General features: G+C 41.8%; 1 protein-coding gene across 2 annotated transcripts; it reads left to right on the plus strand.

The window, feature by feature from the left end:
- Positions 1 to 1165: 1165 nt before the first annotated feature.
- On the plus strand, positions 1166 to 8254 carry GPR88 (G protein-coupled receptor 88). 2 transcript variants are annotated; one of them, XM_041127659.1, is made up of 2 exons: positions 1166 to 4732; positions 5473 to 8254. In XM_041127659.1, the coding sequence occupies exon 1, from the start codon at positions 3134 to 3136 to the stop codon at positions 4220 to 4222; it is 1089 nt and encodes a 362-aa protein (XP_040983593.1). In that variant the 5' UTR covers positions 1166 to 3133; the 3' UTR covers positions 4223 to 4732; positions 5473 to 8254. The 2 variants fall into 2 exon arrangements, with proteins under 2 accessions (XP_040983593.1, XP_029888658.1); XM_030032798.2 differs by having other exon boundaries at positions 1166 to 4718.
- Positions 8255 to 15309: the final 7055 nt, after the last annotated feature.

Consider the following 15309-nt stretch of genomic DNA (forward strand, 5'->3'; position numbering starts at 1 on the left):
GCTTCCTTGTTTCTTGGCTTTTCTAACTTAGATATTTTGATGTAAACTAATATGATTAGATCTCTAATTGAAGAGTAGCTCTCCAAAGTCACCTTCTTTCTTCTAAAGTATGTAGTGTATTTATAAATAAGATGATGTTGTAAAAAGACATTAGTATGGTAGGTATCTCTTGTAACTGATCTCTCTAGCTAACCTTCTTGTATTTGCTTTTTATAACATCAAGTATTAATCAACATGTTGGTATTATGATGTAAAGGTGGTATTTCAAAATACCATAATTTAAAAGATGTGTCTGAATTGAGGAAACTTTTTTTTTCCTGGACAAGGACCCTTGTTAAAGGTGTAATACACCTTGTCTTGCATGTGCAACAGGTTTCTTAGTCTCACTAACAGCACAGTCTTTGTCCATAAGAACCTAAAAGATCATGCTTTCATTTAGCTTTTTATCCTTCCCTCAATTAAAAACTAGTCACAAATGGCTCTAACATTGTTTAACTCTGCTGCTGATTTTCAGCAAATTTGTTGTGTTGCATGATTATTTATCCACAGTGCTTAATATTCCTGTCAGATAAATCTGTACTGCAATAGATGTTGTGGACAGTATATAACTGTTATACAGCCACCCTAAAGGAATGGCAAAGCCAGGAATAGAGCAGATGGTTTAGAAATTGCCCAAATTCTAGTGACAGTCTAATCTAAAAACACAATAAAAGGCTTCTGCCATTACATTCAATTAATGGATGGTGATTTGGATGTGTAGAGTAAATATAAAGGAAGAACAGCTAATTAAAAAGTTTCTAATATGTAGGATTCAACCTCTCCGTTAGCCTTTTTCTAGACTTAACTTCTTTTGATTTCTTATATGAAATAGGTAAATGCCAGCTAATATACAATATATTTTTTGTTCTTAAAAATGAATGGTAAATATAGCTACTATTCTGTACCAATCAGCTTCTTAACAACAACAAAAAATTTGGGGACAGTGAAAGGTCAGGGAGGTCTTTAGAACCTTGTAGCTTTTAAGAAATGCCCTGAAATTTGTTTCATAATCTCTGTTCGCTTATCCTTGAACTTTACCATTTCTCTTGTTTCATATATAAATATATCTTGTTCTGGGAGAACAAGCGGTAGCACATGATTTCTTTAAAAAGAGGTTTGATAAACATGTAAGGATGGGCCTATGATTCTGTGGCTAATGCCTTATGAAACTCTTAATCATCTCTTTAAAGTATGCTTTATGAAGGTTTTTGGTTAGGGAGATATTTCTTGTTACAGATTTAGAGAATATTTTTCAGTTGCAGTACTGCAGAAAGAGGAGGATTTTAGTTTCTATAATAACTATTCTCTACTGACAGCTAAACAATGAAAGGCCTCAAAAGGTTTGACACTTGATTAGATCTACACTGTAAAGTGCAGCAGGCAAAAAAAATGGTAATTAAGGGCCTGATCAAGTAAATCACTCAGGTATGTTTTTAAGCACATGAGCAATCTAATTAATTAAAAAAGAGCACAGATATTCGTGTTTGTAACAAATCCACATTTGGATCAATAGTCCTGTCAATTGCAAACATGAGCCTTTCTGTCAAATAAAAATGTGCTGTATTGCAACAAAACAATCCATTATACCACACACTAACTTCATTATCTTAAAGAATGTAAATTGTAACTCTAATTACCTCCTAATATATTATTTTGGTATTGTTACTTGTTAGCATTGTGAGTTTAACAATATGTAAATTTTACGTTTTCCTTCCCAAAAGATATCTTTGGCCAATATACAGATCATACCTTATGAGCTGAGATTGCTTACTTCTGTAGCCTGCATATAACTCACCTGCAAAAACTGCTTTTTTCCTAAAGCCACCACAAAAATAATCAGCATTCCTTTTCCGGAAAGCTTTTGAGAGGAAATGCAAGTTCTTTTATTCAGTTTCTTACTAAATCTTGTCCAGGGTAAGGACAGTTAACATTTTGTCCCTGTTTGAGTAAAGTACTATAGAGTTACTGGGAGAATCCCACTACTAGCTCTCCTCCAGTTGGGAAGGGACTGTTAAGCCCTACTCTTCAACCAGCTTTTAGTCTGCCTAAGAACCTGTCATTCACTTTTGCAGGAAATTGTGCTCTGAATGAATTTTGGTGTGAGACTGTTTCAAATGCTGTGCTGATTCTGTTTTATCTGTGTACTTACTGACACCTGCGTTCACCTCTGGCAGGTTAGCGATGCAGGATTTCCTGCGGCCTGAGACAGGCTGAGTTTTATGAAGAAATGTAGAATATTTAGACTGAGGACCAGCTTTCTCAAATAAGTACTGTCTTACCAAGGATCTGTGTACCTATTGTGTTTGAAAGATTTAATTTGAAAAGTATATTGTTATAGACCAGTTCTAGAATTAAGCTTGCAGAAGCATGGTGTGCTTTCTCTTAACAAAAATAAGACCAGAAAAAATCAGTTTAAGTATCTAGCAGAGCAGTTTCTACAGTAAATGGACTGTATTTCAGACAGAAGTGACCGATACTGGTTTGAAAGCTTACTGCAAATGAAAGTTGTGTAAATGGGTTAGAACCAGGAAACTGGTAAGGCAAAGAGAAAAGAGTGAGACTGTGTAGCTGCAGTATTTCTGGAGCATGATAGGGTTTGGTGTTTTTTTTTTTCTTCTTGATTTAACAAATTGAAAATCTGCTGAATAATTCATGAAGAGTGGAAGGGCTGAATCTTCCTGGAATGATATACAGTGTACGTACTGTGGCACAGGAGAAACTGCAAAGCTTTGTATCAGTTGCTGCCGTTTCTGCTGCTGATTGCAAGGTGCTGCTGCTTTTGGCATTTTCACAGCTACAGAATCCTCAGTTGTGCTCTGGTCTGCGAACAGCCATCTGCTCCCTATGGACCCACCTTCGCTAGCTACAATCTGTGGGATCTCTTGCTGTCTACCTGCCTTGGACACTGCTGTTCTCTGGATCGTTACTGCAAACTGTGTTTTCTTGCAGCTTCTTGTATGACTGAAACCTGCCTTAGTCCCTCAGCTGCACATCCTCCCTTGTGCTTGGTGGGGGACTCCTGCAGCAGGATCTTCTGACCCAGACAAGGATGGGATTTACAGGGAGAAGTCAAAACTGAGCTGCATTCAGCGAGATGCCCAACGCCTCTTCCTGGAGTGCTAGCTCGCCTTTGCTGCTGCTCTGGGAGGACTCCTCCGGGACCCGCATCTTCCTGTCGCTGCTCTATGCAGTCTTAGCTATCTCAGGGACTTTATCCAATGTGATGGTCATCTATTTAGTCTTCTCCTTCAAGAAGCTGCAGACTACCAGCAATGCCTTCATTGTGAACGGCTGCGCGGCGGACCTAAGCGTGTGCGCCCTGTGGATGCCCCAGGAGGCTGTGCTGGGGCTGCTGCCTCTCAACTCCTCCTCCCTTCGCTCGGCGGAGTACCGGCTGCTCCGAGGGGGGCTCCTCGGCCTCGGCCTCACCGTCTCCCTGGCCTCTCACCTGCTAGTGGCCTTCAACAGGTACGTGCTCATCACCAAGCTGCCCAGCGTGTACCAGGCCCTCTACCAGCGGAGGCACACGGGCTGCATGATCGGGCTCTCCTGGGCCCTCGCCCTGCTCCTGGTTCCGCTGCTGCCCGGGCTCTGGAGCCCGGGCTCTGCCCAGCAGCCGCCCCCGCGGCAGACGGACGGCAGCCCTCGCTACACCGCCCTGCTCCTCGCCCTGGCCGTGCTGGGCCAGACCGCGCTGCTGCTCCACTGCTACCTCGGCATCGTGCGGCGGGTGCGGGGCAGCGCCAAGCGGGTCAGCGTCCTCAACTTCCACCTCCTCCACCAGCTGCCCTTCCCCGCCGCCCCGCCGCCGCCCCGCCGCGCCCAGCGCCGCCTCAGCAGCGTCTCCGTCCTGCTGCTCTGCTGCGTCTTCCTCCTGGGCACCCAGCCCCTGGTGTGGGTGAGCCTCCTGGGCTTCTTCCTGCGGCCGGCGCCGCCGGCGCTGCAGGCCGCCAGCTGGCTGCTGCTCTGCTCCCTCTCGGCCCTCAACCCCCTGCTCTACACGTGGCGCAGCGAGGAGTTCCGCCGGGCGGCCCGCTCCGTCCTGCCCCGCGGCGAGGGCCCCGCCGCCGCCCCGCGCCCCGCCGCTGACGCCGGCCCCGCCGCCGCCGCCCCGCCCTGCCCGCAGCTGCCGCGGCGCCGGGGGACGGCGGGCAGCGCCAGCGCCGCCGCCGCGCCGCGCTGAGGGGCCGCGGGGGAGGGCGAGGGCCCCCGGGCGGCCCGCGGCCCCCCGCCCCGCCGCCTGGCGGCGCCCGCGGGCCCGTCCCGCGCCGGGCGGGAACAGCCGCGTCCCCTCAGGCCCCTCCCCGCCGGCGGTCACCTCACGTCGGGGAGCCGAGCCGAGCCGCCCGCCCCCTCCCTCGCGAGGCCCGGTCCCCTTGCTCCTGCCGCCCCGGCCCCCTCCCTGGTGGCGCTCCTTCCTGTACACATTCTCCTGTTGCTCCTTTCTGACGCCGCGCGCTTCTTCTCCGCTCCCTCTTTCACCGCGCTGACGGGCAGCCCGAGGCTCCGGCTGCTTTTCCGGGGCAGCGGGCCGGGCGCTAGGGTGGGGGGCTCGTGCCCGCCCGCAGCGCGGCCCTCGTCGCCCCCTCAGCTCCGCTCCGGCTCACGGCAGCTGCCCGCCCCCGGGTGTCGGCCAGGACTCAGCCAAAAGCGGTGGATTTAGAAATCTGGGATAACTGGTAAATATGGCAACGTACGTAACTGTTGTCATGCTTTAAAGATTTCAGTGTGAGACAGGCACCTAGACAGCTTTTTCTGAGACTTACTGCAAGTTTGTTTTTATAAAATCCATGTAATCCTTCCAGCATTTGAAGTAATTCTTTGAAGTGAGCTCCCTGAACACAAGGTTCCCTTGTGAAGAACTGGTGAGTGTCTCATTACATGCACACACCAAAAAATAAATCCACCAGGAACTGCTTCCTTTCCCCTGGGTTACCTAATCTCTGTGCTCCATGCAAGGCCCTCCTTCAGCCTTCCCCAGCAAACTTCCAGATGATGATGTCTGTGGAAACTGTTAAAAACTAAAACACATACACCTTTGTGGTGATCTGGTTTGGGTATTTTATTTTGAAAGCTCTTTATATAAGGCCTGTTTTGACAAAGGCCTCTGCTTATGGTAATGCACTTCATAAAATACAATGCAATATGGAGGCCAGTGTCACCCATCTAACCTTGTCATCTGTTCAGTTGCCAGTTTATTGTGTTTCTATTAAATACGGTATTGCTGAAGTGCGTTTTTACAGCCTCTGCTAAATATAAAATGACAGATTCTGTGTGGCATTTGGAAAGGCAACAGCTCCTCGCACTGGGGGTGGCGAGGGAAACAAACTGCGGTGGTGAGTGCTGCAGCCTCATTCCTCCCAAGAATGGACCTAAAATCCTGGTGTTTCCTTCTCTGTTGCTTGACCACCTCCTCCTCCTTTTCCAACACAGTTGCTGATGTTATTGTGGTGATGATACTTAGCGCTCTGTTTGCCTTTTGGCACAAAAGGCTGGAAGAAGGTAGTTCTTTTCTGAATCCATGGGCATCCGTGAGCAGTATCACCTAAATTGTGCTATCTTGAGAAGAAGAACGGACACATGGGAACATAGGAAATTTCTTCACAAGAGTTTGTTGCATTGGGTGACAGATGCTAATACAAGCTTGGCAGCTCTCATGAGGATGTTTGAATGATGGGACAATAACAAGGAAGAGACAAGCGTGATGGGTATAACATAAAAGGCCCTATGGCCATATTTTATAATGCTCCACACTTTGCTTGCCTTACCTGATGGGGTTTGAGTTTCAACAGAAATTGCTTTAAAAGGAAGGGAAGAATTTCACTATTTCCCAAGTCTAAGACCTGTTAGGCATCAGTGATACAATGATGTATCTAAAATACCCATACCAATATTTTATTTTTCTAAATAAAAAAATTCACCATCATCACAGAAAAGATTCTTCTTGAGGTCAGGATTTGACAAAGACAAGGAACCAAGGCCTTAAAAGGAAAAAAAAATTATCTTCACATCCTGAAAATGTATCAACATGAAAACAGCTTTAGCCACTTGCAAGGACCTGTGGATAAGTAAGAGAAGTCTCCTAGAGTCTGAGGCTTACAGAGAGCTTCTTCCTCTGTCTTGGAGACAGTGTGAGAGACCGAGTGTGCCACTGAGTGACAGCATCAGAAAGATGGGGAGGGCTAGCAAGGAAACATGAACATACAAGATATGCAAGATTTATTTCTATCAACACTGTGCACATATCTTGGAGAGCAGAGGAGCCACTATATCCTTGTTGTAATCTCTGATCCTCATCACAGCAACTGCGCTTTTGCTAGAATTTTGCAGCAAATGGAGAAGGAAAACTTCCAACCACACCTATACCAATTCCGGAAAATACTCTGGATCACTGCCAAAATAAAGCTAAACCAAGGGCCATCCAGGGATAAGGCCCTGTTCTACTATAAAGTAATCCTTAGGCTGGAACCCACAAAAGGATGCACATCACCACTTCCCACCATGGCTAAAGGAACTGAAGACACTTGGTAAAGCTCAGTGCTGGGCCCATAAGCAAAAGAACAAACTTTAAAACAAAAAATTAGACAACATGTCCGCCCTGCCCCCCATTTTTGGCTGTGGAACATGTTAGTCTGGAATTAAAGCAATAACCTGTTTCAGAATTCAATGTCCAAACATCAGATAACTGGAACTTCTGGGCTTCTTCCCTTGTAAAGTAGCATGCAAGTTAAATCTGAAATGCCTGTATTTTATATAGACTACATTTTAGATGCAAACATGTATAAAAAAATGCTATCATGTACAAAACTGCAGTCAGCTATCCTTATGCTATGCACTAGTTCCAGAGAACAGCTGGAAATCCCTTGGAAAGTTTGATGTAATTACATCTGACTGTAAATCTTTGACTGTTTTAATATACTCAGGTGACCTAAATAGCATTACGCAGAAAAGAATTTTAATTTAAAGTAATTAAGAAAGAGTAATTGTCTCAACTTAAGATCAGTTTCGCTGAGAAATTACTGTTCAGAAAAGTCCTGTATGCCTTGTTCTACAGCCATATTCTTTGTATTTCCACATTGTAAATACTCCATGGAAAATTGCAATGGAAGCTCGGCTTAGCTCAACTTCTGGCTCTGTGGTACTGCTTCTTGGTTGAGAAAATTGATCTGACTCTCAGTTTTTGGCATCTATGCTTTACTTTTACAGCTGATTCAAATATGTCCACTGCTAGTTTAATGGCGACTTTTCTTCGATATGAATTTCTGTCATGCTCAAACAACTAATTTAGAGGTGCAAGGGATATATGTTGCCAATTGTCCTTTAAAATGTCTCAGCCAAACAATCTTTCAAGAGGTGTAAATCAAGATGATGGGAAATCCTGTCAGCAATTTAAGCAAGGTTTGCTTGAATTGCATTGCTGCTTTGCTCTGGTGTTGTGCCAAGCAAGTTGTCTGAGCATAGCCTAAAGCTGCCCTTCCTAGAATGGCTGGTCAGCTGCGTTCACATATATTAGATGAGGCGTGTGATCTCATTAAAGCACTGGATTTATTATACAGTTGTGCAGATCAGCCACATTGTTCATGTGCAATAGGTGCCTATTCCTTTGCTATTTTCTCAGGGCTTCTGGAAACAAGAGCAGCTAGGAGTTAGTAATAGGCTGGACAAATTGTGGCCAGTGGTACTGATGTGGCTTGAAAACAGCCATTTGGTGTATTATGGCCTAAGTAAATCTGCCACTCAGTTTATGTTTGTCCATGCAGAAATACATGTGGGACCTGCTTTTTGAAAGTAAAATTGTGATATGGTTATTTGTGAAAATTGCTTGCAGAGGGTGTTAGTGAAGTTACAGTTTTGATTAAATCTTTTGAAGTTACCCTTAATTTAAGATAGTTGTAAAAAGCCATAGAGCTGCTTTGTGGAATCAGGTAGCTACAATAATATGAGCCTCCACCAAAACTGGACAATCATTGCCCTAAACAAAAGTGCGTAAAAAAGTACAGGCAGCAAAGTGAAAGTAGGAAGGTGCAACAAGAGGAGATAAAGATAGCATGACAGGAGCGCTAACAGTGTGGTCCTGAGAAACAAGACAGAGAAAAATCTGAAAGCCAAGAGAGGCCTGGGATTATGATGAAATAAACCATCTCAAATTATTTGATTCTTTATATATGTGAGGAAACATAATTCTATGCTTTTCTTAATAAATAAAAACATGTAATTGTAGTCTCGATTTCTTCTTTTAACAAAGCATTCCATACACCACCAAATTTTCTTTAACCTCTGGAATCAAAGAAGACTAAAGGTATGAATTCCATCAGCATTCTTATGGAGACTGCATTCAACAGCATTACTGGACTTACAAGCAGAAATAACATCTTAGCTAACCTCCATATTCAGTCAGCCATAAGCACACTGTGAACCTTTTTTTTCTAACTACCAAACTGATGCTATTTTTAAAAAAACCCACATACAGATTATTTTCAAATGAAGACATTTAAGTGTAGCATTTCATTAAAGAAAAAAGTGACAACATATACTTTAGCTTTCTATTTCATCTTAAATCACATATCTAGATTATTGCACTATTCTTTAAATTCAGAAGTCCCTTTCCCAAATGGCAGTGAAAATAGCTTTTCTCGTGACTGTTTAACTTCTAAGAAAGCTACATTTTTTTGCTCTTTTATGTCAATCCTTCCCATGCACTGTCATAATTTTACCAGGGTAATAGTCTATTTTCTTTCCTTCTTTTTCCCTTTCTTCAGTATTTTCTGTAATTTACTTCACTAAGGGAAAAGTACTGAGTGCTGATCAGGGCATGACTCCCTGAGCAGTGTAAGTTTGGGGAGACAATTGTGAACTAAGACAAAAGAACTGAGAGACAAATCCCATGTGCTTAAATTTCTACTTAAAACTGAGTAGGTTTTGAAGGTGGGTTTTTTCCTGTGTAGAGTAGTGGACAAATGCTGTGTCTGTATTTACAGATACTTGCATTTGATTAAGGCTATGTAAAAAACAGGGGTAATATAGAAAAAAGTCACAAATAGTTTGAAGGCTGGAGAAAAAAACCTCGTAGCTGAAGAGCTCATTATGATTAACTTATCAAAAGTGACCTCATTACTGAATACACACCCTTATGCAAGTATTCAGATCAATCTGTAACCATACAAGGTGATCTAATGATCTCTTCTGGCTTGGAAAACATGACCTTAAAGGAAAAGAGCTCTGCTTTAAGAGTGTGGGCCACCTTGTTTGTTTATTGTCAATGAGTTCAATATGGCAAGGCTTCCTGTGCCCCCTGCGCTACACCTAGTCTGGGCAGGTATTCATGAAATTAAAAAACTGGAAACAAAATAATCCTGAAGAAAAAACACTTGTGGCTGCTTTCTGGCCTGAAGCTTTGGGTTTCTGAAGAAATATAATAACTACTCCAGGCAGGTTAACTGGTGTTTAGGGCAAACTATAGGATATCTGACCTGCAACCCCACCCCAAGCTTATCATAAGTACAGAGACAAGCTTTTGCGAGTTGTTCGGAAGGAAGGCAAACTGCCTGTTGGAGGGGGAGCTCAAGCCAAACAAGGGAGCTATGTAGTACCATGGGGTTCACCATGCTGAACTATGCCTTTGTGGGACAACGAGTTGAAATGATGAATAACAAAAATGTGCCTCTGCCAAAATTTTTCAGCATTCTTTAAATGCCCTTTTTTTCTGTACTTCTGTGAGATCATCCTCTGCTTCAAAAGTTTTCCTGCTGCTCTAGAATCGACAGCGGATGAAAACTGTATTTAGTATTAATTATTAAAGAAACACAAAGGAAGAAAGAATAATTCTTATTCTTACTGGACAGAACCAGCTCCTGTGGTTCAATGACCAAGGTACAAGGAACAAAGAGGGAGCTGCTATTATTGAAAAGCTTCACTTAAAACCCAAGACGCCTTGTGTTCAGGAGCAGCCCTACAAAGTGAAACAGCTGCTGGTGAAAAATGCTATCATAGAGCCATACCGTAGGTGGTTGTCACATTGCTGTTTTCTGAATGGACACACTGGTGGTGTTTGCCTGTGATATTGCTGTTAGAGAAGGTATTAATATTTGTGAAATATAGCCGTGCAGCTTGGGCTTCTCAGTAAGGCCAAATTTTGATTACTGCAGCAGGACCTGGCCTTTCTGTTCCCTCTCTTCGTGAGAGTTCAGAGAGCAGCTGAGTGAGGAAAGTGGAAGTGCAATCCTGGGGGCAGAAACAGCAGCAGCTACCATACCTTGAAGAGATATATTTGATATCTTGTTATTTTATTTGTAGCTTCATGAATCTGCCATCTCAGATGGAAATTTCTTAATAGATGTCTTCAGGCTGTCCGGAGAGTTCACCTGTCCTGTGACAGTCTCAGGGCAGAATTAAAAATGCAGATATGCTTCGGGCAAGAGCTGCATCCATCCTGATCTGTTCTGAAGCTGGTGATGTGATGGAGGTGTGATGGCAGTCTGAAAGCAAAGAAGTGAGCATTAGCAACAGACAAAAACTATGAAAGAGAGAGCTTGAGAGACAAAGTTGATGATCAAACAATAGCCAGAGTTTTGCAAAGCGTTACACAAACTTTGCTTCATGTTTGTTCCACTGAGATGTCACAGTGAAATGTCCTCTTTGTTTTCTTCTGCCCCCTTTGTCTGCCTTGCATCAGTGTACTGCAGTGCTGGGATGGACACTTTCTTCTCGCCCTAGAGCCTCTGACACTAACTTTGATGTCATTTCATAAAGCACTGTTTCTGTGATTCTTTATAAACTTCACAACTTTCATTCTAAGGCTCAGTGAAATGGCTGTAGCAGTGTTGTAGCTGTGAAGACAGGAGCAGCAAGGTTTGAACAGAGGTAATAACCAGAAATATTGTGAAGGTATGAGTAGTACTTCTTCATATCTATGTTTGAGTATTACTCCCTTGTCTTCTGTTGCATTTCATCCATTGCTATCTACACATATTGGAATACCTTCATTGCAGGAGTGTCATTTTCCATAAAAAAATCTCTTTCAATTAATCCTTTTTTTATAAAGGTAGTGGTAAAATCTTGCAGGATTTGAAATGTGCAGCCATGTTAGCTCCTCCAGTGAGCATAAATGTCTCTCTTTCATTCAACAGAGCATCTTCCTTTACTCTAGATTAGTTTTTTTCAATTTGTGGCGTTATTTCTCTCAGGCTGATGAGATGAGAGAGTTGGTAGACTGCAACATGGGAAAACAAAAGAACAACTTCACTACTGCTTCTGTTTGATTTCAAGGCAAAGGCACTTTTCATAGCTTTCACTGTGGCTATCAGCTTTTTATGTATGGTATTAAAATGAGACAGTAGAACTATCTATCATGCTAAAAAAAGGAGATAAATAGGAACACAAAAATTATTCATTGTATATGATGAGTAAATGAAAGCTCTCGGGATTCCACAGTAGATATCTTGCTTGGCTCTTTGCTGTTTATAGTAACTGTTATGTACATACTAACAGGATTAGGAAAGTCACACACAAATATAACAAATGATGGCTCTGAGCTGAAGTAAAGGCATGAATTAATTTTCTTCTATCTCATGAATCATTAAATATTGCTATTGTACTGTCTACTGATTATCTATATTATACCTGTCACCTGATAGCAACCACGGTCGTTATGGTAATGTCAAGATTATAATTATAGTCCCTTCTGCAATGTAGTCATACTATGCTAAAAAATGTATCTTTGAGATGGTAGTGTCCCATGCTTGGTATCAGCCCAAACACGAATACATTTTGAGATTTTTGGGGGGGGGGGGAATATTTTGTTTCTGAGTTATTAACATTCAAGGAAAATTGTATACTTATATGTACATATATGTGTGTATATTAAAATATATATAGTCTTTTATTAACATTCAAGGAAAATTATACACTTATATGTACATATATGTGTATATAAATAAAAAAATATGTAGCCTTTTGAGCTATGGCTTTACTTCATTTGAGATAAACAAAACTTGTCAGAACTTCTTATCCCTTGCCAAACATCCCTTCGGCTGAGTTTGGGAATTTAAGAATATTAAAAAAATGCAGTTATTACTCAGAGATTGAAGAAATCATGTGAAAGTTTGTTTGGCAGCATGGTCGGTGTAGTAGATAAGGGCATACACTTTTGCAGTACAATACATGGTGCCCTGGGTGTTCCGGCTGTACCTCCCAAGGTCTCTCTCATGGCAGAGGCTGGTGACCTCTAATGCCCAGAAGCTGATCCAGGACCAGAGCCAGGACTCCTGGGAGACGCATGTTTATGAGACTGCAGATCGTGGGTGGCAGGTAGAGGGTGACTTCACAGAGAATAAAATACGTGCTTTCAGGGTGTGATCTGATTTCTGTAGAATATAAGGGCAGAACTCTGAGAACAGATTTTAAGTCATTATCTGGTATCTTCTTCAGATTTTATTACTATCATTGGTCTATTTTCTTTTAGATTTGGGAGACAATTGTTCATTTAATTTTAAAGAAAAAAAATATTGTCTCATAAGTATACAAATGTGTAAAACAATTATCTTCCCAAATGTAAAAAGATTCTAAGGAAACCACATTGAGGAACCTGCGTGAATGCAACTCAGGGAGCAAATAGTTCAAAATAAAAACCCACTACATGTAAAACTAAGGGTCTTGCAACCATTATCTCATTTAGTAACATCTAACACTATAAATATTACGTTAACGTAATGAATAAAGTAGGTGATTATATGTTAATCTTATCTGTAATTTGAAAAGAATTATGATCACCATAATGAGGATGGAATGGTACATACAAGTTTTTATCTTTAAATAAGATATGTAGAAATACTGCAGTGTTGCTTTGTGTCTTATTCTCATCACTTATACAGTACTATATTGAAATACTGCTTTTTATTAATCGATTTTGAGAACAAAGTTGGTGAGTTGTTGTAATATATTTTTTGGTAATATTTTGACACCAATATTTGGTTTCAAGCACGAGTGTACAAAGCTGTTTATGTGCCAGCCATTCCTACATTGGCATAGGTACCTATTATGTCAATACTTTTATTCAGATAGTCTATGAACAAATTATTGCCAAGAATGTCCATTAAAACATTCAGTGATCACAAGGTTGTCTGTAGATGTTAAGCAAGGGTGTCTGATGCTAGTGGATGCTGTCAGCAGTGAGGATAGCTGTGTCTGTATGTTCTTTAGGAACAAGAAGGCTGCTAGCCGGCAGCCCACTCTTTTACCATGTCCGGCCAGGGATCTGAGTTATTCTCCCTCATACAAGCCAGCTGCGAAAGGTCACAACTACTGCATCCCTCTAACAGCTGCACATACATGCCACCTCTACACATTCAGCAGCACATTTATCCTTGTATCTTCACAGACTTCAAGTGGTTTATGTGAAAAGGAATAAGGGCAGTGGAATCTTAATTAGTTTGTTAATTATTTAGGGGTTAAGGCCTTATTATACCCTAATCATTTAAGATGTTTGGTTTATTAGTAGAATTTCATGGAAAATCTTTATCTTACCATTGAGTCTGAAGTGAGAGTGTGAAGACTCGGCTGTTTTACTACTGGGCATTAACAGTGAGAAGTTTGTGTAATGATGCCAGTTGATGGAAGCAAACCATGCACATGAGACACAGCAGGAAATATCCCTCCTAGCAGTAAAGAGCACATCAGTGAATTAGAAAGAAAGATTAAGGAAGCTAGATTGGAACTTGTATAGTCCTGGCTCACCAGAAGCTGCCAAGGATGTGAGCCAGACCCAGATGTGGAAGAGACTTTATCTGCTCTTCTACTGCAGCCTTTGTTATGAGGTTACACCTTTGTTAAGGGGATTGGATTTGTTGTATGCTTGCATATAGGTAGGTCCTGCATATATTGCAAAAGCAAATGAAACCCAGGCATCTCTGAGTGGGTTTCAGATTCCAGGTGTATACAAGGAAATCCATTATCCAAAAAGGATTCCCACTTCACACAGCCTGTTACAAGGAGTTATGGTGGGCCATTTCATGTCTGCTCTACTATTCTCATTAAAAAGTCTTTGTTACTAAAGGAAGAGACACAACCCCCCCACCTTCATGTGAATGAAAAGTATCTTTCTCTAGCATTTTTCCTTTCTTGGCACCTCAGGGAATCTTCCAAGTCTTTTCAAATATTGCTCCTTTGAGAGCAGGGATTTTTCTTTAAGAGACAAATGCCTTCAGCAATGTGAGAGGATTTAGCCACATTGCCCTTGATGTCCTGTGAAGTGTGTATTAGTATTGGTATGGTGCCAGAGCTTTCGCAAAGGCACAGGTAGTTTGCCTAAAGCGCTGGTATGGATCTTGATTTTCCATTTCGGAGGGAAGCAATAAGACCTATTCCAAAGGAAAATACATACTTTTATCTCCCATTTTTGAATGGGTGATCAAAGAGGAGTTTATTGAGAGGCTCAGTGCGTAATTTCTTCGCCTTATTCAGCTGTATGTCTAGACAAATAGTCAAGACTAGCTTGACGATTATATTGGCAGTAGCTCCCTGGACCTCCTTTTGCTACACGACACAATTGTGTTCAGCACACAGAATTACTGAGGTGAGGAAAAGAGAAGCTAGATGGCACTATGGTCCAAAGAGATCATGTGGTGCTGGTGAACAAGAGGAAGCTGTGCAAGTCATCTGGTCTAAAAAGCCTCTAGAATTTAATAGATATTAGCAAAAACAGAGTCAGAATTCCTGAAGTGGAATTAGGCAGAGAACAGGCTTTCCACTGATACAATTATTTAGCTTTTGTTTTTTATAACACTAATAGGCTTAGACTTAAGCATATAGACATGAAAGAGAAGGCTACAGATGTAAGATAGCTTTAAGACTGCCTAGACAGATAAAACTGTGAGAAATGGGTTGTGCATCATTGCCTCAACATAACTTAAACATATTTGTGTTTTTTAAACATACACCTAGATATTTCTGCTGAAATATGTTAATATGTATGGAAGAAGATAAGCAATGAACCACATGTGTGCAGTTAAAGGAAACCAACACACTCATCTTATTTGGTCCAGCAAGCTAGAGGGGAAAAAATCCACCCTGATCCACTCAAGAAGCTTTTCTCTGATGATTTTTTAGGGATGGAGATAAAGGGACCTGCACTGCCAAAGTATAAATTTTGTACAAGCAAATATCGGGGGTAGTTACTGGAAGACACTCATTAAGTTATCTTTATATACATGTATTTTCACTTTCATATGTCAGTTTTCCTAATATCTATTTTTAGGACACAATGATTTTTTACTA

Source organism: Aquila chrysaetos, chromosome 12 (genome assembly GCF_900496995.4).
Source record: "Aquila chrysaetos chrysaetos chromosome 12, bAquChr1.4, whole genome shotgun sequence".
Taxonomy (NCBI): Eukaryota; Metazoa; Chordata; class Aves; order Accipitriformes; family Accipitridae; genus Aquila; species Aquila chrysaetos.